This window comes from Schistocerca gregaria, chromosome 1 (genome assembly GCF_023897955.1).
Source record: "Schistocerca gregaria isolate iqSchGreg1 chromosome 1, iqSchGreg1.2, whole genome shotgun sequence".
NCBI classification, from domain to species: domain Eukaryota; kingdom Metazoa; phylum Arthropoda; class Insecta; order Orthoptera; family Acrididae; genus Schistocerca; species Schistocerca gregaria.
This window is the reverse complement of record NC_064920.1, coordinates 788,418,288-788,444,092: the sequence shown is the minus strand read 5'-3', so window position 1 is coordinate 788,444,092 and position 25,805 is coordinate 788,418,288. Positions and strand designations below refer to the sequence as shown.

The 25,805-nt window shown below is 40.2% G+C and overlaps 1 protein-coding gene across 1 annotated transcript in view; it reads left to right on the top strand.

The window, feature by feature from the left end:
- The window catches only part of LOC126269545 (histone acetyltransferase type B catalytic subunit), an 83,650-nt gene extending 61,197 nt beyond the window's left edge, over positions 1 to 22,453 (top strand). Inside the window, exons 5-10 of the mRNA XM_049974001.1 lie at positions 1,822 to 1,957; positions 2,041 to 2,200; positions 2,282 to 2,493; positions 21,580 to 21,725; positions 21,811 to 21,927; positions 22,000 to 22,453. Of these exons, the coding sequence (XP_049829958.1) occupies positions 1,822 to 1,957; positions 2,041 to 2,200; positions 2,282 to 2,493; positions 21,580 to 21,725; positions 21,811 to 21,927; positions 22,000 to 22,176 (948 nt within the window). The 3' untranslated portion in view covers positions 22,177 to 22,453. The remainder of the gene's footprint in view (positions 1 to 1,821; positions 1,958 to 2,040; positions 2,201 to 2,281; positions 2,494 to 21,579; positions 21,726 to 21,810; positions 21,928 to 21,999) is intronic.
- The last annotated feature ends 3,352 nt before the right edge of the window (positions 22,454 to 25,805 follow it).

Below are 25,805 nucleotides of genomic sequence, written 5' to 3'. Positions count from 1 at the left end.
GTGGATTGAGGTCTGGACTATTGGGGGGCCAATTTTGTCCGTCATTGAAGTGACCTGGAAACCTGAGTGAAATGATCCGCATGTCGAAATGCTCTTGTAAAAACTCCAACGCAGTGTTTGCAGTATTTGGCCTTGCTCCATCTTGCATGAACCACTGCATGTTGAAGGACAAGGCAGTAGCAAGAAGCTGTGGAATGAAGCTATTGCGAAGCATTCTCAAATAACGCTTGCTGTTCAGTTTCTTCAAAGAAAAAGGATCCAATAAGTCCGTGACCGGAAATTGCTGCCCATGCTGTAATCCTCGGAGCATAATGTTGTCGTTCATGAAGCACTTGTGGGTTTTCAGTGGCCCAAAAGCGTACAGTTTGTTTGTTAACCACACCGTCTAAACGAAAATGCGCCTTGTCTGAAGTCCAAACGTTGTTGAGAGTTTCTTCCCTATCCTCCGTCCACTGAGCAAACAGTAGTCTCTGCTGCTTGTGTTTTTCAGTTAGCTTCTGTGTACAGGCTATCTTGAATGGATACATATGGAGGTCACTTTTAAGAATGTGTTGAACGGAGCGTGTGGATATTCAAAGTTGCACTGCTGCCATTCTACACGATTTCCTGGGACTTGTCTGTACAGCAACTCGTACCGCTTCAGTGTTCTCCGGCGAACAAACAGGCTTAGGCTGAGGTCGCTTCGTTCCAATACTGTTCCTTCCTGTACAAATTTATTGTATAACCTGTGGATGGTCTTCTTGCAAGGGGCCCATCGTGTGTTAAACTGTTGTCGAAAACGCCTCTGAGTTACAACAAGGATTTTTGTTTAATGAAAAGTAACACAAGTACCAATCGTTGACTTGTCAGTCTTCCATTGTCAGCCTTTGCTGCTTACTAGTCTCCTACTGGCAGTAACGTGAATTACATGTCATTTCGTGACTCATTTGTTTTTCCAAGCTCTGCTGGTACTGCTGTAGAGATCCCAGCAGGATATCTAATGTGCGTCGTAAATTGTGAAAGAAACAATTGGTAACACATTTCGTGCACCACCCTGTAGTTGCAAAGCATGCTGCACAATGCGGTGCACTTGATTACTACTGCTCCATAGGCTTTGCCATCTGTTTGCTTTCCACCACCACCAGCTTTCATGAATTGTGCAGTTGGGAACTTTCCGTGCAATATATACTTCTTTCACGTAACCACCCTAGACTCAAACTTTACTAGTGTCTGCGCTCAGATGGCTCTATGACCTTCCCTACTCACATTCCAGCCTCACGTACACCTTGCCTCTTCCCAGTGCACCTGCATAGTCCTTTTCTCTTCTCCGCTTCTACCTCATACCTGACACACTCCACTCCTGTAGCACAGCTATCCCATACTACACCTAACAATCTACTATCCTGTTCTTGCCACATCCCTGTGCACTCGTACAAGCTTAACTGCAGAATCTTCCTCTACCCCTATCCTGATGTATCTCCCCATCCCCACTCCTCGCCAGTGCCATACCCCACTACCCCTCTCGGACAAGTTCGCCATTCACTTCACTCAAGGCGCAGGTATGAAGTGGCCATCTGCATGAATTTACAAGGGGTGTGTATGAATGCGTGCTTTTTTAAATATGGAGGAGGGCTTTGGGAGCTTAGTCTACTTTCAAATAGTGTATTTTTAAATGTGCCTGTTTGTTACTCAACGATTATCCTAATTCATATTGTTGTTGTCTATACTGTGTTACATGACAAGCTTTGCTGTTGTATGAAACTGTCGTGCTATTAAGTACATATCTGTATCAAAAATATTAAATGAATAGTTCTTTTATCATCCAGACTGTTTTCTTTCCAGGCTGATGATGTACTGGAGAAAATGTCTAAAACCATCCCTCCTGGATATTACACAAATATAGATGATTTTTGTAGAGAGATTACAAAAGATTATGATTTTGTACCTTTGGGAACACTGAAGAAATCCTTCACAATTAGTAAGCTTATTGAATGTGTTTAATCTCTAGTTGCTTTTTCATGTTGTATGTATTATATAAAATAATTGTTTTTCTTTTTATAGATAAAGAAGTATCTGAAAGAGTTTTTGAGGTATACGTTTGCGATGTGTTAGTACCAGGTTACCAGGATTACCATGAAAGATTACAAACATTTTTATTGTGGTACATTGATGCAGCTAGTTTAATTGATACTGATGATGATCACTGGAGAATGTTTGTAGTGTAAGTACAGCTGTCGTCAATGTTATATCAGAATAATTTTGGATTTGTGTACTTATCTAAGAACAAGCATGACTGTTTCAGCTATGAAAAATATAAAATTGATGGCAGTGCCAGGTATGCTGTTGCTGGGTTTGCTACTGTGTATGAATTCTATGCTTACCCCAATAACATCAGGCCTCGTATTGGCCAGATGTTGATATTACCACCATTTCAAAGACACGGGCTTGGCAGTCATTTATTGGAATGTATTTATGAATATTATGTACCTATGCAAGAGGTTGTGGACATTACAGGTAATGTTGTAACAACTGTTTTATATATGAGAGGTGGAATATTTATGATTCGTTAACTCATTTTTTTAATAAAATATCTTTTATGTAATGCCAAAGTGTTTCACAGCAGCTACCATTGCTTCTGACTGTTAAAGCGGAAAGTAAACTTGAAGAATATGAAACATTTTTATCAATGTTCAAGCTTTACCTTCACACATTATTTATCTAAACTGATCAGTGGCTTGAGTTGTAAGATAGGATACGGATAAAAAAATGTAATGGTATTCAGAGCGTAATGTTGATACTAGGTACCATGAGAAACTTCAACTATTTAATCTTTAGGCTTTTAGAATAATGAATTTTTAATGTCAACCTCTTACCATTTGAATGTTCTTATTCCTTTTGGTTATTGTACATTCACAGAAAATATTTGTGTAAGTTCTGCTTCATGAAAGACAGCTATATCTTCCTACTTAACTCCTAGATATGTTTCATTGCCTTCTGTGTTCCTTAAATAAGTTACTTTATTTTAGCAAATAGTAGAAACTCCAGGTTGGAATATAAGCAATGTAAGGAAAAGATAGATTGCTACTTACCTTAAAGGTCAAACATAGAGTTGCAGACGGGCGCAATGAAGACCCTTCCATATAGCTTTCAGCCAAAGCCTTGATCAGAAAAGAAAACACATACATATTCATTCACACAAGCAAGCACACATCTTGCGCACATGACCGTGATATCCTGCAGCTCGGCCTGAAGTAAAACTGTTGTGCAGAACAGAAGCAGCAATCTGTAGGAGGGTGGGGAAGGGGAAGGGATAAAAGGGCAAAGGTGGAGGAAGAGAAGAACACTGTCTGTAGAGCTTGCAGGGACTAAACTGCCAACAGGCACAGTGTTGGGTGGCTGTGGAGCAGGGAGGTGGAAAAAGGAGGGGGAGATAGAGTGAACAGGGATAGGAGCTGGGAAGGAGAAAGACCGGCAGATGTATTGGCAGAGGGTGGTTCTCAAAAAGGGTGGGAGATGATAATAGGAGGAGAAACAGGACAGACGTTGTGGAGACAGTAGGTTACTGTAGGTTGAGGCTGGGATAATATCAGGAGTGGAGAATGTGTTGTAAGGATAACTCCCATCTGCACAGTTCAGAAAAGCTGGTGATGTAGGGGAGGATCTAGATCGCTAAGGTAGCGAAGCAGCCATTGACATCGAGCATATTATGTTTAGCTGCATGTTGCACCACAAGTTGATCCACTTTGCTCTTGGCCACAGTTACGTGGTTTCCTTTTGACCTGGTGGACAAGTGGTTGGTAGTCGTTGTTGTTGTTGTTGTTGTTCTCTTCAGTCCTGAGACTGGTTTGATGCAGCTCTCCATGCTACTCTATCCTGTGCAAGCTTCATCTCCCAGTACGTACTGCAACCTACATCCTTCTGAATCTGCTTAGTGTATTCATCTCTTGGTCTCCCTCTACGATTTTTACCCTCCAGTACTAAATTGGTGATCCCTTGATGCCTCAGAACATGTCCTACCAACCGATCCCTTCTTCTGGTTTAGTTGTGCCACAAACTTCTCTTCTCCCCAATCCTATTCAATACCTCCTCATTAGTTACGTGATCTACCCATCTAATCTTGAGCATTCTTCTGTAGCACCACATTTCGAAAGCTTCTATTCTCTTCTTGTCCAAACTATTTATCGTCCATGTTTCACTTCCATACAAGGCTACATTCCATACAAATACTTTCAGAAATGACTACCTGACACTTAAATCTATACTCAATGTTAACAAATTCCTCTTCTTCAGAAACGCTTTCCTTCCATTGCCAGTCTACATTCTATATCCTCTTTACTTCGATCATCAGCTATTTTTCTCCCCCATATAGCAAAACTCCTTTAGTACTTCAAGTGTCTCATTTCCTAATCTAATTCCCTCAGCAGCACCCGACTTAATTCGACTACATTCCATTATCCTCGTTTTTCTTTTATTGATGTTCGTCTTGTATCCTCCTTTCAAGACACTATCCATTCCATTCAACTGCTCTTCCAAGTCCTTTGCTGTCTCTGACAGAATTACAATGTCATCGGCGAACCTCAAAGTTTTTATTTCTTCTCCATGGATTTTAATACCTACTCCGAATTTTTCTTTTGTTTCCTTTACTGCTTGCTCAATATACAGATTGAATAACATCGGGGACAAGCTACAACCCTGTCTCACTCCCTTCCCAACCACTTCTTCCCTTGCATGTCCCTCGACTCTTATAACTGCCATCTGGTTTCTGTACAAATTGTAAATAGCCTTTCGCTCCCTGTATTTTACCCCTGCCACCTTTAGAATTTGAAAGAGAGTATTCCAGTCAACATTGTCAAAAGCTTTCTCTAAGTCTACAAATGCTACAAACATAGGTTTGCCTTTCCTTAATCTTTCTTCTAAGATAAGTCGTAGGGTCAGTATTGCCTCACGTGTTCCAATATTTCTACGGAATCCAAACTGATCTTCCCCGATGTCGGCTTCTATCAGTTTTTCCATTTGTCTGTAAAGAATTTGTCTTAGTATTTTGCAGCTGTGGCTTATTAAACTGAAACATCGGTAGTTTTCACATCTCAGCACCTGTTTTCTTTGGGATTGGAATTATTTTATTCTTCTTGAAGTCTGATGGTATTTCGCCTGTCTCATACATCTTGCTCATCAGATGGTAGAGTTTTGTCAGGACTGGCTCTCCCAAGGCCGTCAGTAGTTCCAATGGAATGTTGTCTGCTCCGGGGGCCTTATTTCGACTCAGGTCTTTCAGTGATCTGTCGAACTCCTCACACAGTATCGTATCTCCCATTTCATCTTCATCTACATCCTCTTCCATTTCCATAATATTGTCCTCAAGTACATCGCCCTTGTATAGACCCTCTATATACTCCTTCCGCCTTTTTGCTTTCCCTTCTTTGCTTAGAACTGGGTTTCCATCTGAGCTCTTGATATTCATACAAGTGGTTCTCATATCTCCAAAGGTCTCTTTAATTTTCCTGTAGGCAGTATCTATCTTAACCCTAGTGAGATAAGCCTCTACATCCTTACATTTATCCTCTAGCCATCCCTGCTTAGCCGTTTTGCACTTCCTGTCGATCTCATTTGTGAGACGTTTGTATTCCTTTTTGTATGCTTCATTTACTGCATTTTTATATTTTCTCCTTTCATCAATTAAATTCAATATTTCGTCTGTTACCCAAGAATTTCTACTGGCCCTCGTCTTTTTACCTACTTGAGTATATGCTGCCTTCACTACTTGATCCCTCAAAGTTACCCATTCTTCTTCTACTGTATTTCTTTCCCCCATTCCTGTCAATTGTTCCCTTATGCTCTCCCTGAAACACTCTACAACCTCTGGTTCTTTCAGTTTATCCAGGTCCCATCTCCTTAAATTCCCACCTTTTTGCAGTTTCTTCAGTTTTAATCTACAGTTCATAACCAATAGATTGTGGTCAGAGTCCACATCTGCCCCTGCAAATGTCCTACAATTTAAAACCTGGTTCCTAAATCTCTGTCTTACCATTATATAATCTATCTGATACCTTTTAGTATCTGCAGGGTTCTTCCATGTATACAACCTCCTTTCATGATTCTGAAACCAAGTGTTAGCTATGATTAAGTTGTGCTCTGTGGAAAATTCTACCAGGTGGCTTCCTCTTCATTTCTTAGCCCCAATCCATATTCACCTACTACGTTTCCTTCTCTCCCTTTTGCTATACTCGAATTCCAGTCACCCATGACTATTAAATTTTCGTCTCCCTTCACTATCTGAATAATTTCTTTTGTTTCATCATACATTTCTTCAATTTCTTCGTCATCTGCATAGTTAGTTGGCATATAAACTTGTACTGCTGTAGTAGGAGTGGGCTTTGTATCTATCTTGGCCTCAATAATGCGATCACTATGCTGTTTGTAGTAGCTTACCCGCATTCCTATTTTCCTATTCATTATTAAACCTAGTCCTGCATTACCCCTATTTGATTTTGTGTTCATAATCCTGTAGTCACGTGACCAGAGGTCTTGTTCCTCCTGCCACCGAACTTCACTAATTTCCACTATATCTAACTTTAACCTATCCATTTCCCTTTTTAAATTTTCTAACCTACCTGCCCGATTATGGGATCTGACATTCCACGCTCCGATCCGTAGAACGCCAGTTTTCTTTCTCCTGATAACGACGTCCTCCTGAGTAGTCCCCGCCCAGAGATCCAAATGGGGGACTATTTTACCTCCGGAATATTTTACCCAAGAGGACGCCATCATCATTTAATCATACAGTAGAGCTGCATGCCCTCGGGAAAAATTACGCCCGTAGTTTCCCCTTGCTGTCAGCCGTTCGCAGTACCAGCACAGCAAGGCCGTTTTGGTTATTGGTACAAGGCCACATCAGTCAATCATCCAGATTGTTGCCTTTGCAACTACTGACAAGGCTGCTGCCCCTCTTCAGGAACCACACGTTTGTCTGGCCTCTCAACAGATACCCCTCCGTTGTGGTTGCACCTACGGTACGGCTATCTGTATTGCTGAGGCACACAAGCCTCCCCACCAACGACAAGGTCCATGGTTCATGGGAGGGGGGGGGGGGGGGGGTTGGTAGTCATTGGTAGTCATACCAATATAAAAAGCTGTGCATGACTGCTTTCACAAGTGGCTTAGGTTCTGATGGGATAGGATAAGCATATCAAAAGAGTAGAAGTGCTGGGTGGGTAATTGGACAGGTCTTGCACCTAGGTCCTCTGCAGGGATGTGATCCCTGTGGCAAGTGGTTGGGGTTGAGAGTGACACAGGGGTGGACTACGATATGGAGATAGTGGGGGAAGGAACACCATTTGAGGAGAGGCGGGAAGCATTTTGAGTAGGGCATATCTTATTTCACAACATGATTATACGTAAGCAAGGCCCTGATAAAGGATGTGGTGAAGTTGTTCCGGTCTGGAGTGGTAATGGCTGATCCTTTGTAGCTGGTACTTGTGGGTGGTGGGGTGATTGGAGGTGGGGAAATGGCACAGGAGAGCTATTTGTGAACTAGGTCTGAGGTATAGTGCCTGTCTGTGAAGGTATTAGAGAGACCCTCAACATATTAGGCAATGGAGTTCTTGTTCCTGAAGATACACTATTCTCAGGTGGCCAGGCTGTACGAGAGAGATTTTTTGATGTGGAAGGGATTACAGCTGTTGATACGCAGGTATTGTTGGTGGATTGTTACTGGTTGGTGGATTTGTGGACAGAGGTGTGGATGGAGCCATTAGAGATGCAGTGGTCAATGCCCAGGAAGGTTGCATGCTGGTTTGAGGAGATCCAGGTGAAGTAGTGGGAGAGAAGGTGTTGAGGTTGTAGAAGAATGAAGATAGGGTGTCTTGGCAAGATCCAGGTGCAAGATCTGCCCGATCCATCCACCCAGTACTTCTATTCCAGTCTTGTCACAGGTGTATCTACCCTATCGGAGGCTGGTCCACCTGTGAAAGCAGCTGTGTCGTATACCATCTCTGCTGCAGTCATTGTAAAACTTTTTATATTGGTATCACTATCAACCAGCTGTCCACCAGGATGAGTGGCCACTCCCAAACTTTGGCCAAGAGCCAAGTAGAGCACCCTGTGGCACAAAATGCAGCTGAACATAACAGGGTTGATTTCAATAGCTAGTTCACTACTGGAACTGTCTGGATCTTCCCTTACACCATCAGCTTTTGTAAACTGCACTGGCATAAGTTACCCTTACAACACATTTTCTGCTCCCATAATTATCTCAGCCTCACTCGACAGTACTCACTGTCCCCACACCCTCCACCCATGTTTCCACCCCCTCTGTTCTATTCACACCTCAGATCCTTTTTGTCTGCCATCCTGTGCCAAACCACCTGCACTTGTTTCCCTTTCTGCCCTTCTCCATGAAATGTGCTTGCTTGCACGAATGTGTGTGTATGTTTCTTTCTTTTGTGACAAATGGTTTTCCCCAAAAGCTATTTTGTGTCACTTTGTTGTGTCTGGCTGCATCTCAATGTGTCATCTTTGCAGTGAGTAGCAATCTATCTTTTCCTTATGTTGTTGTTGCGACAGCTGTTTCTGTTAGTGCCAAAGGGTGTAGTTTCACAGATTGACGTGGTCCTTAGCACTTAAAATAGCTATGGGAGTAATAAAACACTAACTGAAACAAAAATTGTAGGGTCACTTCAACAACTAAAACATCAGGCCTGCGTTGTTACATCTGTGTACTGTTTGGTTACGATAACGTGACGATTTCAGCAGTGCTACCAGAAACACAGTAAATCGGACTACTTGAAAGATATTTGTTTGTCTCAGACTGCTGCCAAAGTCAAGCTGCCTCTAGATGTGAAGTATGACAAAAGGCTTGTGTCTACTAGCAAGTAACTTAAGGAAACACTTGCTGAGGTGTTTACATTAGTACAAAAACTTACTCAAGTTACCTCAAGTCACTGGAATCAGTTTATTTCAGGAACTTGCTGCAAATACCTGTTGTGTACCAAGAAACATAATGCAGTTAAATTGAAAACTTTGAGGATGTCATATGCAAGATTTTGAACATTTCTTGTCTATTGTATAATCAAATATTTGAGAACAGGAAACAAAAATGCGTCTTGGTATCTTAACAGGAGACTGCCTTTTAATTACTCTTAGATTTTTACAACCAGTATTTACTAGTTTTATCACAAACATAACTTACAAAATCACCTAAACTGTAAAGACATCCGTATTGCGATTCAAATTTTTGTTCTGGTGAAACAAATTGATTGGTAAACTCATTTTGCACTTCCCTGACTACTGGTTCTGGTTGTGTGTGTGTTTAGGGGTTCTAATGGTGAATTTGTTTCAGTTCATCCGCCTTTGTGTCATTCTTCTTTTTGACACACTTTTTGGACTGGTACTGAACATACACATCTGTAAGTCGGAGAAAAACAGGCACAAAATGACAAATTTAGCAAACACTTACATCAAGATGCAAAACTCTAGATTAAATTTTCAGCCTGCAGTGGAATGTGCACTAATTTGAAACTTCCTGACAAATTAAAACTGTGCTGCACCAGGACCTGAACTTGGCAACCTGGTCTGACAGTCACGAAGCTTCATACAAGAAATTGCTTCCATTAACTTGCAAACTTCTTGAAGTTGACGAAACTAGTGGGTGTCGGCAGGAGGGGGAGGAGGGTTGATATACGGTGGTTCCTAACATTCCACCCAGTTCTGTGATAGTGTGGATAATGTGTCAAAGTACAGCAGAGTTAGATAGAATGCCTAATAAATAAGTTTTCAGGATCACGATGGTAGAGTTGTTAAGACACAGGCTATTAACTGAATGGATTCAGTGAGGAAGGTTGAATTACTGTCTAAAATATAGGAAAATAAACCAGCCATGAAAGTGAAAGTGTACAGTGTGGATAAAATTGCTGAGAGCAAAGGCCACAAAGTAGTCTGTTTACTGCCCTGCAACTGCTATCAAGATGCCATAGATTTGGGATGGGCCAAAATAAAACACAATTTCAAGGAGAGCAATGTCACTGGTGAAATGCTGAAGAAAATATTGCAGGATCTTGTTAATTGCTGCTTTCCTTTGTTACTGCACAGGACTGGCAAGATTACTGCAGGGAAGTGTAGCAGCTGGAGTAAGAGTATTAGATCCAAAATGGTATAAGGGAAATGGCATTGATGAAGTTATCAGCACCATGCCCTCAAGTGGTGGTGGTGGTGGTGGTGGTGGTGGTGGTGGTGGTGGTGGTGGTGGTGGTGGTGGTGTCAGACATAACGTATTTACTCGAATCTAAGCCGCACTTTTTTTCCAGTTTCTGTAATCCAGAAAACCGCCTGCGGCTTAGAATTGAGTGCAAAGTAAGCGAAAGTTCTGAAAAATGTTGGTAGGTGCCGCCACAACTAACTTCTGCCGTCGAATATATGTAGCGCTACACAGGCATACTTTGCAAGCACAAAGATAAATACCGGTGCCAAAACCTCTGTGCCAGTAAATAAATTAAGAAAAAAAGAGGAAGACAAGCTTTTTTTTCTCCGCCCCGAGTTTCGACCACTGCATTTTCATGCATTATCCAATGAAGTAAATACAAATTCCGTATTGTTCATCTTTGAATGTAGCAGCATTTCAGTGTAATATGAAAATCCGACTGGCAAGACTGTTTGGGATGTTTGTCAATATGGCCAACTCTGTTTAGAAATTTTTCCTACCTGTGAGAAGAGATGATTTTTAACAGGAACTTTTATGAATTGTGAATTACATGCAGTATTCTCTTCCCCATAAGAATAACACGAATATAAACATTTTTCCATGTATACTTTTGTTTGCTGCTATCTAATTTAATTCTTATCTTCCTAATAAACTATGAAACTAGAGTGAGACAACAGCAAACCCAGAATAATATACATATTATGACATGTTTATATTCATATTATTCTTATGCCTAGTAGTGATACAGTCTAAAATGAAGCACGGCACTTGACTAGATTTTTAAATCTAAGATGACTCTAATTTCTGTGCAGAATGTAATGTACTGAAGAGGCGTCTGCAAAAAGATTTTCAAACGGAGAAAAATTTTAGCTAAACTTTCGTTCAGAACATCTTCTATCATGTGCAGTCTATTTGGTTCTTCTTTATCATTATCAAAGAAAGCAGCAGTGTAACAACAAATAGCAGTCTCTTGCCATTGTCCCGCAATTTTTTTTTTTTTTTTTTTTTTTTTAAAGCAGCGGTAGCCTGCACAAAAGCAAGCCATGCCGCGACAGGCCGTAAACACTCATTATCAGAATGCGACAAACAATGCATGACACAGTACAGTAATGCATTTTCAGCTTAGAGTGACGTAAACTCCTATATCAGAGAGAACGGCACTTATTAGAGCAAAGAAAAACAAGCAATCAATTCCAATCAAAGCACGTGATAAAAGAAGGGTACCCGTATAAATACAGATGGAGCGGAGTGCCTGACTCATAGCAATGGCTACCTGCTAAAGCTTAACTGCTAAGCTTATGATTCAAACCTAGCTACTGTAGCTGTATCGTTCTTCATTCGACCTAAATTTTCTCATATTACAATGGACCAACTTTGTTTCGATTTGGAGGTGCGGCCTGAAACTTTTCTCTCCCCTTGAATTTAAGTCTCAAATTTCAGGTGTGGCTTAGATTCAGGAAAAAATTTTTTTCTTGATTTCGAGTCTCATTTTTCAGGTGCGGCTTGGATTCGAGTAAATACGGTAAATGATAGTGATCTTCAGTGAAGATCATTTGACAATTGTTTCAGGCATAGTTAATTACACTTTGTAATCATTACTGCTGTGCTGTGTTTAGTAAATGCAGTGTGCAAACAGATTTCAAAAATCAGTTTTTGACTTGCAGTTCATAGTGTCGTAAGTTGTACATTCATCTGCTTTTTGATAAATGAATAATATATAAATTTTAGGTTAACTCCTGTGCATGAATACATAAACAAAATTAGGTGGTTTCTGATCCAATGGAAGTGTCACTTAAGTGAGCAATATATCTGCAAGTGCTGCCACTGATTTTTGTGTTGGAGGACAAAATGTGGGTGGTGGTGCCAGCAATGCCTTCCCCTCAGCACTTTTCTCCCTTCAGTAACCACAATGTGATGGCAAAGTCATTCCAGACAGGCATTGCACCCATCATCAATTTACTGTGAACAGACAGTACTGCTGTCTCTCACAAAGCACCAACTCATTGAAAAGAATTTAAGTCACAGATAATATCCTCATCAGTATGTCAACTGGCATATGCGATATGTTTCCTGTTCCAATATTAGAGAAGAAAAGTTGTTACTCACCATATAGCGGATATGCTGAGTTGTGATTGGCACAACAAAAAGATTTACACAATTATAGCTTTCGGTCATTAAGACCTTTGTCAGCAACACACACACACACACACACACACACACACACACACACACACACACTTGTGCAAACGCAACCTTTTACACATGTATGCAGTCTGAGACGTGTGTGTGTGTGTGTGTGTGTGTGTGTGTGTGTGTGTGTGTGTGTGTGTGTGATTTTTGTTTTTTTGCTGACAAAGGCCTTAATGACCGAAAGCTATAATTGTGTGAACCTTTTTGTTGCACCTATCACGACCCAGCATATCTGCTATATGGTGCATAGCAACTTTACTTCTTTAATATTGTTACATAACATCCTGGATTTTCCATTGTTTAAGTTTTCTGTTCCATAATCCATGTTGAGGAGGTCCTCAAGGATATAGAACATGCCATTAACAAACAATGTGCAATACATATTTACAAAAGAGCTGTGCTAATTTTCCTTCCACAGATCCTAAGTAGAATGAGAGTCTAGGAATAGGAATAAGTAAAAAGCTGCATATTTTCTTGTAAAAGGTAATGTCAAATTTATCCTGTACTTGTAAATGTCTACATGCTAAAGTTTGCAAAATAATTATGCAACACACTGACCAGTCATCCACCCAAAATGAGCAAAGCTGGGTTTTTGTGTAACTCATAATTTGGTAAGATTAAAATGTATTCATCAATGACTACATGTTGGGCACTAACAAAGCCTTTATTTACAAATGAAATATAATTTAAACTGAACTTAAACTTTCTTTGGCCAGTGGCAAGTTATCGAAAATGTGTGGTGCTGAATAATTGACATCTTTCTGGACTAAAATAAGTGATGAATATTTAATGTAGCTTATTCTTACTATTATTTTGCCTACACTGCACTGTTTGTGTGGAAAAAAGAGCTGATATTCATGCGAAATTTCAGTAAGGAATGAATATACTGGAAACAGAAGTTGGTATATTCCCAGTTCCATGAACATCACCACAATTAATATCACAATTAATTTGTATTACACACTTCTGGATTGACGAGTCACCTCAAAATGAGATCCCATATAACATTATGAAATGAAATGAAAGTAAGCCAGGTTCTTTGTATATTGCCCATGTCTGCTAACACATTTCAAATGAAGATTTGTGTAAATGCTTCAGTAGTTCTGTTGTGGGCTCCTCCCAGTCGAATTTATCATAAAATGTAGTCCCAAGAATTTAACATTAAGTTCTTCTCTCTCTGCTTGTTATCAGATTTTAAACATACACTGTTTGGAAATCTGAACTGTATGTAGTCTTTTCAAAGTTCAGAGAGAAACAATTCATTAATAAATGTTTGTTACGACAGATCTTTCTGGATTCGCTTACCACAATGTTTGCATTATCTGCAAAGAAACAAAAACAACCATTCTGTATGTGGAAATAGCTTTCTCAGTATTAGAACTCTTATGAAATCCTAACTACCAATATACAGCAGGTTTCAAACATGATGCAGCTGGTTCACTCAATCACTTGTTCATTGCTCAATTTGTGTTGAGTGGATGACAGGTGTTGTGCATTCTCTGTTTCAACAGGCGGAACTCATTTATAATTCAGAGGCTTGATTCTTATCATGAGTACAGCACTGCCTCTCCTACAGCTCAAAGCCTTTCATGATGGCATTGACAGTTGGTTGCTAATGTTAAGGGGGGAATCCGTAGATGGCCTGCATGTGCACATTGAGTACGTTGACAGTCTTTAACGATTTAAACGTAGTCCAAAGAAGTATTACTTGTTGCCCATCTGAGAGTTAAGACGTCCTCATATGAGAAATGTTTCTCAGCTCCTTTGTCTATGTGCTAGCTGTGTCTAGTCTGCAGAATACACTGTACAAAATTGCTAGGAACCAACTATTGACTTACAGTTGTCTTGAAATTCATTGGCCCATATTCACAAAATGATTGCTTTAAATGGAAGTGGTCTTGCTTGTACATAACATTGAATATTTACACAAATGTTAATAATAAAGTTGAGAATTTTCTAGAAAACATGATGGTGACAAAAAAATATTTGAAGGAAGCAGGATGCAAACCATCCACCTTTCGCATCTTAATTTGTGTGTGTGTGTCAAATAAACCTTAGTCAACTGTTTCTGATTTTGCATGCTTTATGATGCTCTGAGGGCTTCAACCAGTCACATGTAATTGTAACATATTGTACCTGAAACAGTGCATTTTTTATTAATCATAAAATTTGCCAGTGCCTTAAAAAGACATATTTTCACAGCATGTCAGTTGTTGCATGAAAATCACGAAGTTCAGGTACTATTTTAACAGCATATAAGTTGTTATATGAAAATCATGAAGTTCAGATAGTGTTTAACAATCACTCTGTTCTTGCAAATAATTTTATTCTAAAAAATCACACAAAAAGATCAATATTCAATGTGATGCTTTGAAACAGCATATATCATGTAACAAAGTTAAAAAATAAAAACATAAAAAATATGGGCTTTAACTGCAAACGATGTAATCCAGCATGGTGTCTCTTGAGTTCAGCTTCATTGACCTCATGCCTCTCCACAATACAAAAATCTCAAGGATCTCATTTCTTTCTTTTACACTTAAAAATGCCCCACAACATGAAAATTCACGTTGTGTCAACACAATTTTTTCATCCCCACATCCACATTTGCTTTCAGGTCCAATTCTGAGAGTAGCTTTAGACAGTCCTCATGTCTAGCATGTTTTATGCCAACATTTGCATTTTAAGGTTGGTGAACATTATCATGTAGAGATTTTTAATTAATTGTGGGCATGTAGCTGGACAAGAACAGTTTTATTTCAGATTTAGTGGAGCATGAGAAACCTGCAAAGCCTCATGGGTTGTGTACATATTTCTGAGAGAAATTTGACAGCCTGTTCTTTTTGCATAAAAAAATGGATACAGGAATCACATACCTCGATATGTTGAGAATCTGCCTTTTCCACAATTGCAAAAGCATACCAAAATTCCATTTTTAAGTCGGATGTAACACCACATCACTGGCACCTACATTAAGATCGTTTCTAACGGTGAGCAGCCTCACTGATAGATCAGGTTGTACAGACCTCGCATTACACCATTAGTCTGTAAAAGTTGCCTCATCTTGCAATGTGTGATATTTTTTGGGGAGGGAGAGGGAGAAGCAACCGAAGTAAGTTTCTGAAACTTTCTGAGCCTCTCTTTTCAACAACTATGGGTGAAGTGGGACTGCATGGCAATAACTGTAACTCCATACTTGGCAATAACAGTAACTCCATACATGTTCAAGGAAGTACAGGATGCAATTATGGATGTTCATTGTGCATCCAGTGGAGGCTACATCAGACATTTGTGGAAGGCAAATTGAAACTTTGATCTTAAACACTATTGTAAAAAGTCTCTCAAGGTAGAAAATGAAAAAATAGAATGTATGTGTAAGTTAAATTTTACCCTGCATCCTGGTTTCTTTTCTCACTCATGTAGATGTGATTGTGTTGTTACAATATATAATAGATTAAGTCTTTTTGTAAACCCCTTTACTATTTGTATTCAGAAGACTGAAACAAACATTCCAAGACTTACCAAGCGGGAAAGCGCCGGCAGACAGGCACATGAACAAAACACACAAACACACACACAGAATTACTAGCTTTCGCAACCGATGGTTGCTTCTTCAGGAAGGAGAGGGAAAGACGAAAGGATGTGGGTTTTAAGGGAGAAGGTAAGGAGTCATTCCAATCCCGGGAGTGGAAAGACTTCCCTTAGGGGAAAAAAAGGACAGGTGTACACTCGCGTGCACACACACACACACACACACACACACACACACACACACACACACACACACACACACATCCATCCGCACATACAGACACAAGCAGACATATTTAAAGGCAAAGAGTAAGGGCAGAGATGTCAGTCGAGGCGGAAGTACAGAGGCAAAGGAGTTGTTGAAAGACAGGTGAGGTATGAGCGGCGGCAACTTGAAATTAGCGGAGGTTGAGGCCTGGCGGATATCGAGAAGAGAGGATATACTGAAGGGCGAGTTCCCATCTCCGGAGTTTGGATAGGTTGGTGTTGGTGGGAAGTATCCAGATAACTCGGACGGTGTAACACTGTGCCAAGATGTGCTGGCCGTGCATCAAGGCATGTTTAGCCACAGGGTGATCCTCATTACCAACAAATACTGTCTGCCTGTGTCCATTCATGCGAATGGACAGTTTGTTGCTGGTCATTCCCACATAGAAAGCGTCACAGTGCAGGCAAGTCAGTTGGTAAATCACGTGGGTGCTTTCACACGTGGCTCTCCCTTTGATCGTGTACACCTTCCGGGTTACAGGACTGGAGTAGGTGGTGGTGGTGGGAGGGTGCATAGGACAGGTTTTACACCGGGGGCGGTTGCAAGGGTAGGAGCCAGAGGGTAGGGAAGGTGGTTTGGGGATTTCATAGGGATGAACCAAGAGGTCACGAAGGTTAGGTGGACGGCGGAAAGACACTCTTGGTGGAGTGGGGAGGATTTCATGAAGGATGGATCTCATTTCGGGGCAGGATTTTAGGAAGTCGTATCCCTGCTGGAGAGCCACATTCAAGGTCTGATCCAGTCCCGGGAAGTATTCTGTCACAAGTGGGGCACTTTTGGGGTTCTTTTGTGATAGGTTCTGGGATTGAGGGGATGAGGAAGTGGCTCTGGTTATCTGCTTTTTGTACCAGGTTGGGAGGGTAGTTGCGGGATGCGAAAGCTGTTTTCAGGTTGTTGGTGTAATGGTCGAGGGATTCAGGACTGGTGCAGATTCGTTTGCCACGAAGGCCTAGGCTGTAGGGAAGGGACCGTTTGATATGGAATGGGTGGCAGCTGTCATAATGGAGGTACTGTTGCTTGTTGGTGGGTTTGATGTGGACGGATGTGTGAAGCTGGCCATTGGACAGATGGAGGTCAACGTCTAGGAAAGTGGCATGGGATTTGGAGTAGGACCAGGTGAATCTGATGGAACCAAAGGAGTTGAGGTTGGAGAGGAAATTCTGGAGTTGTTCTTCACTGAGAGTCCAGATCATGAAGATGTCATCAATAAATCTGTACCAATCTTTGGGTTGGCAGGCTTGGGTAACCAAGAAGGCTTCCTCTAAGCGACCCATAAATAGGTTGTCATACGAGGGGGCCATCCTGGTACCCATGGCTGTTCCCCTTAATTGTTGGTATGTCTGGCCTTCAAAAGTGAAGAAGTTGTGGGTCAGGACGAAGCTGGCTAAGGTGACGAGGAAAGAGGTTTTAGGTAGGGTGGCAGGTGATCGGCGTGAAAGGAAGTGCTCCATTGCAGCGAGGCCCTGGACGGGCCGGATATTCGTGTATAGGGAAGTGGCATCAATGGTTACAAGGATGGTTTCCGGGGGTAACAGACTGGGTACGGATTCCAGGCGTTCGAGAAAGTGGTTGGTGTCTTTGATGAAGGATGGGAGACTGCATGTAATGGGTTGAAGGTGTTGATCTACGTAGGCAGAGATACGTTCTGTGGGGGCTTGGTAACCAGCTACAATGGGGCGGCCAGGATGTTTGGGTTTGTGAATTTTAGGAAGTAGGTAGAAGGTAGGAGTGCGAGGTGTCGGTGGGGTCAGGAGTTTGATGGAGTCAGGTGAAAGGTTTTGTAGGGGGCCTAAGGTTCTGAGAATTCCTTGAAGCTCCGCCTGGACATCAGGAATGGGATTACCTTGGCAAACTTTGTATGTAGAGTTGTCTGAAAGTTGACGCAGTCCCTCAGCCACATACTCCCGACGATAAAGTACCACGGTCGTGGAACCCTTGTCAGCCGGAAGAATGATGATGGATCAGTCAGCTTTCAGATCACGGATAGCCTGGGCTTTGGCTGTGGTGATGTTGGGAGTAGGATTAAGGTTTTTCAAGAAAGATTGAGAGGCAAGGCTGGAAGTGAGAAATTCCTGGAAGGTTTGGAGAGGGTGATTTTGAGGAAGAGGAGGTGGGTCCCGCTGTGATGGAGGACGGAACTGTTGCAGGCAGGGTTCAATTTGGATAGTGTCTTGGGGAGTTGGATCATTAGGAGTGGGATCAGGATTGTTTTTCTTCGTGGCAAAGTGATATTTCGAGCAGAGACTACGAGTGTAGGGCAGTAAATCTTTGACAAGGGCAGTTTGGTTGAACCTGGGAGTGGGGCTGAAGGTGAGGCCTTTGGATAGGACAGAGGTTTCGGATTGGGAGATGGGTTTGGAGGAAAGGTTAACTACTGAATTGGGGTGTTGTGGTTCCAGTTGTGTTGACTAGAATTTAAAGGTGTTGGGGGGAGTGGAGCTGGAAGTGGGAGATTGAGTAGATGGGAGAGACTGGGTCTGTGTGCAATGAGAGGAGGTTGAGGTTTGTCGGAAAGGTTGTGGAGGGTGAGTGAGTTGCCTTTCCGAGGTGGGAAACCAGGAGATTAGATAGTTTTTTGAGGTGGAGGGTGGCATGTTGTTCTAATTTGCGGTTGGCCTGTAGGAGGATGCTATGTACAGCCGGTGTGGATGTGGGAGAGGAAAGATTGAGGACTTTGATTTGGGATAGGAGTTGACGGGTGTGTTCATTGGCCGAGTCGATGTATAGGTGAAGGATTAGGTGGGTGAGGGCTATGGTTTGTGCTGTTTGGAACTGGTATAAGGACTGATGGAAAGAAGGATTGCAGCCAGAGATGGGAACTTTAAGTGTGAGGCCTTTGGGAGTAATGCCAAATGTCAGACAAGCCTGAGTAAATAAAATATGGGAGCGTAATCTGGCTAGGGTGAAGGCATGTTTGCGGAGGGAATGTAAATAAAATTTAATGGGGTCGTTGTAGGGATGTTGTGAGGTTGACATGGTATTAGAAGGTGGAAAGGGTAATATGAGGTTAAAGTGAAAGTAAATACAGATTTATATAGGGAGAGATAAAGGTGTGAAAAAAGTCGAAAAAGTGTTGGTTTGAGATGAGCTATGTTTATCCTGTGCTGAACTTAGGTTGGTGAACAACAATGGGTGCAAAGGTTGGGTAGTTATGTTGTCTCCAGATCACGTTAAAGGGTGGGGAAATTCAAGAAAATTTCGAAAAAAATTTTTTCGAAAAAAGTTTCGAAAAAATAATTTCCGAAAAAATAAAATTCGAAAAAAAATTTCGAATTAAATCTCGAAGAAGGTGTGTGTAAATGTATTCAAAGTACTGGTTATGTACTGGCAGGTTATGAGAATGAGGCTAACAATTGTTTGATGTAGAAATAGTAACGTGTAAACCTGTGGGAAGCTGCTAAAAAATGATCAGTTATGTGGGAAAAACGGGAATGGAAATAAAACGAAAGTTATTGGAAAAAACTGAGATGGTTGTGTAATGGATGAAAGGAACTGAAGCTGTGAAATAGTATTCACGAGTTTACACGAAATGTTTGTAAACTTGGAACAATGGATTTTATAGCAGCGGTTATGTTGAAAGCGTTGAAAATTTTAGGTTATGGTTTTACGTATTATTGAGTATAATTAGGCAGGATAAAATGTATGGTAGATTACAGAAAAATGGAAGATGAATACAAAGTGAAACTTCTTGTACAAACGAAAAGAGAAAGTAAGACGATAGAGAAGATTTCAAAATGCAACAGAGACAATAACAAAGGTAATTGTTGGGTTCAAATTAATGATGATGTAAATAAAATAGAAAGAAACTTCCACATTGGAAAAATATATTAAGTAGTAAATGAGTTTTGCTATTTGGGGAGCAAAATAACTGATGATGGTCGAAGTAGAGAGGATATAAAATGTAGCCTGGCAATGGCAAGGAAAGCGTTTCTGAAGAAGAGAAATTTGTTAACATCGAGTATTGATTTAAGTGCCAGGAAGTCGTTTCTGAAAGTATTTGTATGGAGTGTAGCCATGTATGGAAGTGAAACATGGACGATAAATAGTTTGGACGAGAAGAGAATAGAAGCTTTCGAAATGTGGTGCATTCAGAAGAATGCTGAAGATTAGATGGGTAGGTCACATAGCTAATGAGGAGGTATTGAATAGAATTGGGGAGAAGAGGAGTTTGTGGCACAACTTGACTAGAAGAAGGGACTGGTTGGTAGGACATATTATGAGGCATCAAGGGATCACCAATTTAGTACTGGAGGGCAGTGTGGAGGGTAAAAATTGTAGAGGGAGACCAAGAGATGAATACACTAAGCAGATTCAGAAGGATGTAGGCTGCAGTAGGTACTGGGAGGTGAAGGATAGAGTAGCATGGAGAGCTGCATCAAACCAGTCTCAGAACTGAAGACCTCAGCTACAACAACAACAACAACAACAACAACAACAACAACAACAACAACAACAAATACTGTTATTTCTTGAGTTAACTCTGGGTCTTCATTTCTCTCTCAGAAAATTGACAGCAGACACTTTTTCAAAATGTTTCTGTTTGGTGATGGTGGAAATTTGGCATGATGATTTATCCAGAATGAGATTCTCACTCTGCAGCGGAGTGTGCGAGTTTCATGATGATTTATCTTCAGTGACCATAGATTTGAAAGAATGTGGTTGAGCCTGTTTCGCTGATTGCGGTGTTTGTGAAAAATGTCATGTATTGACAATGTGATCCTTGTCCTCATTAATCCCTCTCACAACATCACTGTTATTAGAGTAGTCAGTTTCAGATTCAGCATCTGATTTCTCTAAAATTCCTGCAATGTTCTTATATCTTCACGTGGTAAGAAATTAGTCAGTCCTGTACAATGAAACAAGAACACTGTTGACCAACAGTGAAATTTATGACTGTGCGCTTAACCCACCACTGATGACATTAATGGATTATTCACCGTAGCTGCCAACTCATTGTTAAGATATTTACAACAAAATAGTCTTTGTTCTGCCATTCTGAGTGGAAATAAAGCATAGGTCAAATTAACCCATTCAATAATTTACACAAAATTTCAGTGAAGCATTCTCTTCCCTCCCAGATAAACTTTCAGCAAGAGGGCACCAGTAGCTCTTAGATTTTGAAAATAGTGAAGTTGTGTTGTAACAAAATTTATATTGTGGTGTTTTTGAAATTTAGTTGTTTTAATGAAGAAATTATCAATTTTTCGATATAATATTTTCATTTTTAGATTTTTCGTTGTTTCTAAAAGGTATTGTGAGATTAGAGAATGGATGATATTGAATTTTATTGAGGACAGATGTTGTAAAATCATTTTTTCACTTGTAATTAATGGAATGTAAGTAAAATACAGGATCTTAGGTTTGTTCTTGGGCTCTAACTGGCATTTTTAAATTGTTTTACTGTTCTTGCCTTTAGTTGAAGGACCATCGGACGAATTTCAATGCCTTAGAGACTTTGTTGATGTTAGAAATTGTGTGAAGTTAATAAATTCACAACCAGATGCATTAAAGGAAGGATTCCAAAAATTTTGCAGTGTAATAAGTCCTCTGAAATTAAGTAAGGTATGTGAACTATAAACAAGATGGGAAATTACATCACATTAAAGTGCAATGTGAAGTATTTTCAAAAATGTTTATTTTTCCACAGAAACAAATGAGAAGGGTGTATGAAATTTTAAAGTTGCATTTCACCAATGTTAAAAATCCTGATGAGTACAAGCAGTACAGACTGGAAGTCAAAAGAAGACTTAACATCCCATACCAGGTATAAAAATTATATATCTCTATCGATTATTAAAGTTTAAAAATCAATTGCTTATCTTTTTTTTTATTTCAGAAAGGACAGGATGAATACAAGAAAATCCAGAAATTTTTCAATGATACAGAGAATAATGATGAACATTCATCTATCATACCCCTTACAGATGAACAAAGAATGGAAAATTTAGACAGAGAATACCAAGAATTGGAAAACCAGTATCGACAAATTTTGCAGCGACTCTCCTTATTATAAACTACTTCACATGAATCTAAATGAAAAGATCTGAAGATTCACCGCAATTACTTGTGTACAGAAGACGTAAGACTGGACATACACAACTCATGCACTCAATGTAAAACTTGGTCCATAATCAGTTTTCCTGTAGTGACCTGCAGTTCTCAGAAGACTGAGTATGAATAAGTTAACCATTCATTGAAAGTGTGGAAAACATGTTGTTACACTAAATGTTTTAACATAGTTAAGGCTTTAATACAATGGAATTTAAATATTTTTGTAACTGTTAGTCAGTATCCATTAAGCTATATTTGCACAACATGAAGTTTTCTTTGTTCAGAGGCACCAAAGTACTTTTTATGTGTTAAGTTTCAGAACTGTATTCTTACGTTGAGAAGTACTTTTATTAATATAATCTACTTAAATACTGCAAAAAATTGCATTTACATTTTGATGAAACCTACAAAAATATTTAATTGGCTTCAGTCATTTCCTGCAGAGGTAGATGGGAAACACAGTTCACAAAATGTAAATAAATTTTAAAGCATTAGCTCCCATTCAGGTGGCGAGTAGATACAAAAGGAAAGGGTGCACAGAAAAACAAAGGCGTAGGAAGCAGACTAAATGATACTGCACATTTGTGAATTGAAAACTGCAATTCATTGCTATCTACAGAAAGCAATGTACATTGAAAATCCACCAGGAAAATAAGTGAAACATTTCTGATAAATGCATTTATTTAAATACATTCCATAATATACACTAAAGTAATATAGACTGGTTAGCCTGGACATGGAATTTGGTTCCAGTTGCAGGTTGCTTATTGAATAGCTTGCAGTGACAACGAAAATTTGATTTTCAATATTTCGTGTTATTGACTGAATTTAAAATGCTGTCATAACCTGTCTGTTAAGAGGTATAATCGTATGTTGAAACTTTAGCACAATAAGACAAATACAACAGAAATTATTAGTATTATGGCAGTGTAACTAATGACGTGCAAATTCCTGGACATGATTTGTCCAGTATTTGAGAATGAGAGTACTTAATGACTGTGAACAAACGTTACACACAGTTTAAAACCTTTATGGAACTTTTTGTGATACCCTCAAAAAAGTGATGAAAGGAAAAAGCTTTACGCCTATTAAATTTTCACTGTTCATGCAGTAAAACCTCATCATCAGACATAATGTTTTTATTTATTACTTCTTTACTAGCAACTATATTCACAACCCAGTTTGTAGACAATATCCACATATACCACTCAATATACCTGTGGAATTAAATCATTTTACAACACATTTCAAAAGATCAGTCATAAACATTGAGATGTGTGAAAAATTTGCTTTACCTTGAAATAGAATGCAAACTATCTAAACTATGTTCATCCAGTGTTTGATGATGAGAGTACTTAGCAACTTCAAACATAATTTCCATCCATTTCTAAACTTTTTCTTGCTTAAATGCTTAACTTAAAATATTGAACACTTTGTAATTTGTAAAGTAATCATAAGTTTAAAGCTGTTTTATACATGGGAGTTCAATCCTTTAAAGAACCAGGCATGATTGAATTAATGAATTGTTGATGTTTGTTTTATGGACATTAGGCCAGTCTTGGAAGCATATTTCTCAGCATAATGTTTTGTCTTCTAGTGTTGGAGACGTCATCAGAGGCCTTTAAGAACTGTGAAAGCAGTTAGTTTCAATGAAGCTCAACATGCCGAACTTGTCATGTGTATCTGCGCAATGTTCTGCTCTTGACATCAGACTTCTGCTTCAGATTGTGGAGTTGCACCTTTGTATGTTATGGTGCCTGTAGTGGAAGCTGTTTGTTTTATTTAGCACTAAGGCGAACAGCTCGTCTTAATCCAATCACTTTTCTGTTAAAGCTGTTCTTGTGCTTGTTAATTTCTTAAGGCCTCTTTATACATTCTAGTGTTGTAATGATTAGATATTGCTAAACCTCCAGTGTCAGAAAAGAATTTTGTGGTCCGTAGCTCCTATCGCGCAATCTGCTAATGCTGAAACATCTGTCCTGCCCAGGTGACAGGTGTTCTTGTGTTCATTATGCAGGTTTTAATGCTTATTTTTGTTTTTCTTATGTAGACTGGACCAAAAGTGCAAGGTATTTTATATACTCTTCCTGTGACAATTGGAAGGTGTAGGTTCTTTACAATGCTCAAATATTGGCAAAACTTTCCTATTGGTTTTAACACTGTACCAGTGTGTAAAGATTCTTACACCTGCTGCTTGCCACAGCAGGAGTACATGAGATTCCTTGCACTTGTGGTCAAGCATACATAAGAACAACAAAAAAAGCATTAACACCTGCATGAAGGGAGACAAGGACAATTGCCAACTGGGCAATACAGATAAATCAGCAGTAGCAGATCATGCACTGGAACCAGGGGAAACACCAAAAATCACTTTGAACACTGTTTTTTAGCGAGATTTAATCATTAGTATTCTAAGATGTACAGAAGGCTATAAAATTCTAAGGCACAGAGACAACTTTAACAGGAAAGTAGGACTGAAATTAAATAAGTTGTGGGCCTTAGAGCTATATAAATCAAACAGCACCAACTCTTCCCACAGCAATCTTCATAACATAGGCAGTCGTAGGCATTGGTCTGATGCCATCACGATCAGATGGTTGTGTGGATACTTATAAACAGTGCGGCTTGTTTATCTTTCTTCAGACTGTAGCTGCTTTCTGAGGGATTAAAGCCTCCGATAAAGTCTCCAACTTTGGAAGACAAAATGTTAGGCAGAGAATTTTCTCTTGGGTCATGGCCTAATGCTTGCAAAACAAATATGAATATTGTCAACAATGTAGGAAAAGATAGATTGCTACTTACCATAAAGAAGACGCATCAATTTGCAGACAGGCATGATTAAAAGAAACTCACATGTAGTTTTCGCCCTTAGCCTTCGTCAGTACACACACACACACGCACACACGCCTCACGCACACACGACGACCAACTCCAGAATCTTATGCCAGAATGCAACATCACGTGGGATGCAAGCACACACACACACACATACGCCTCACGCACACACGACCACCAACTCCAGAATCTTATGCCAGAATGCGACATCACGTGGGATGCAAGCTGCAGTTTAGAGGAGGTGGAGAAGGTGTATGGGTGGGGAGAGAGAGACAAACGGAACAAAAAAGAGAAGTGGGGAAAGACGGGTGAATGCATTGGCAGAGGGCTGCAAATAAACAGGGTGGGAGATGAGAATGGGGAGGAGATGATAGGACATAGGGGGTGGAAACTGTAGAGTGGAGGGTGTGGGGACAGTATGTTACCATAGGATGAGGTCAGGAGTGGGAGTGGAGAAGTATAACTCTGAGCAGTTGGGAAAAACTGGTGGTGGAGGGAAAGAGCCAGATGGCTCAGGTAGTGAAGCAGCCATTGAAATCATGTTCAGCTGCATGTTGTGCCGCAGGGCGGTGCACTTTGCTCTTGGCCACAGTTAGATGGTGGCCGTTCATCCTGGTGGACAGCTGGTTGGTAGTCATACTAATATAAAAAGCTGTGCAGTGATTGTAGCATAGCTGGTAAATGACATGGGTGCTTTCACAGGTGGCTCAGCCCCTGATGGATTAGGATAAACCTGTGAAAGCAGCCATGTCATGT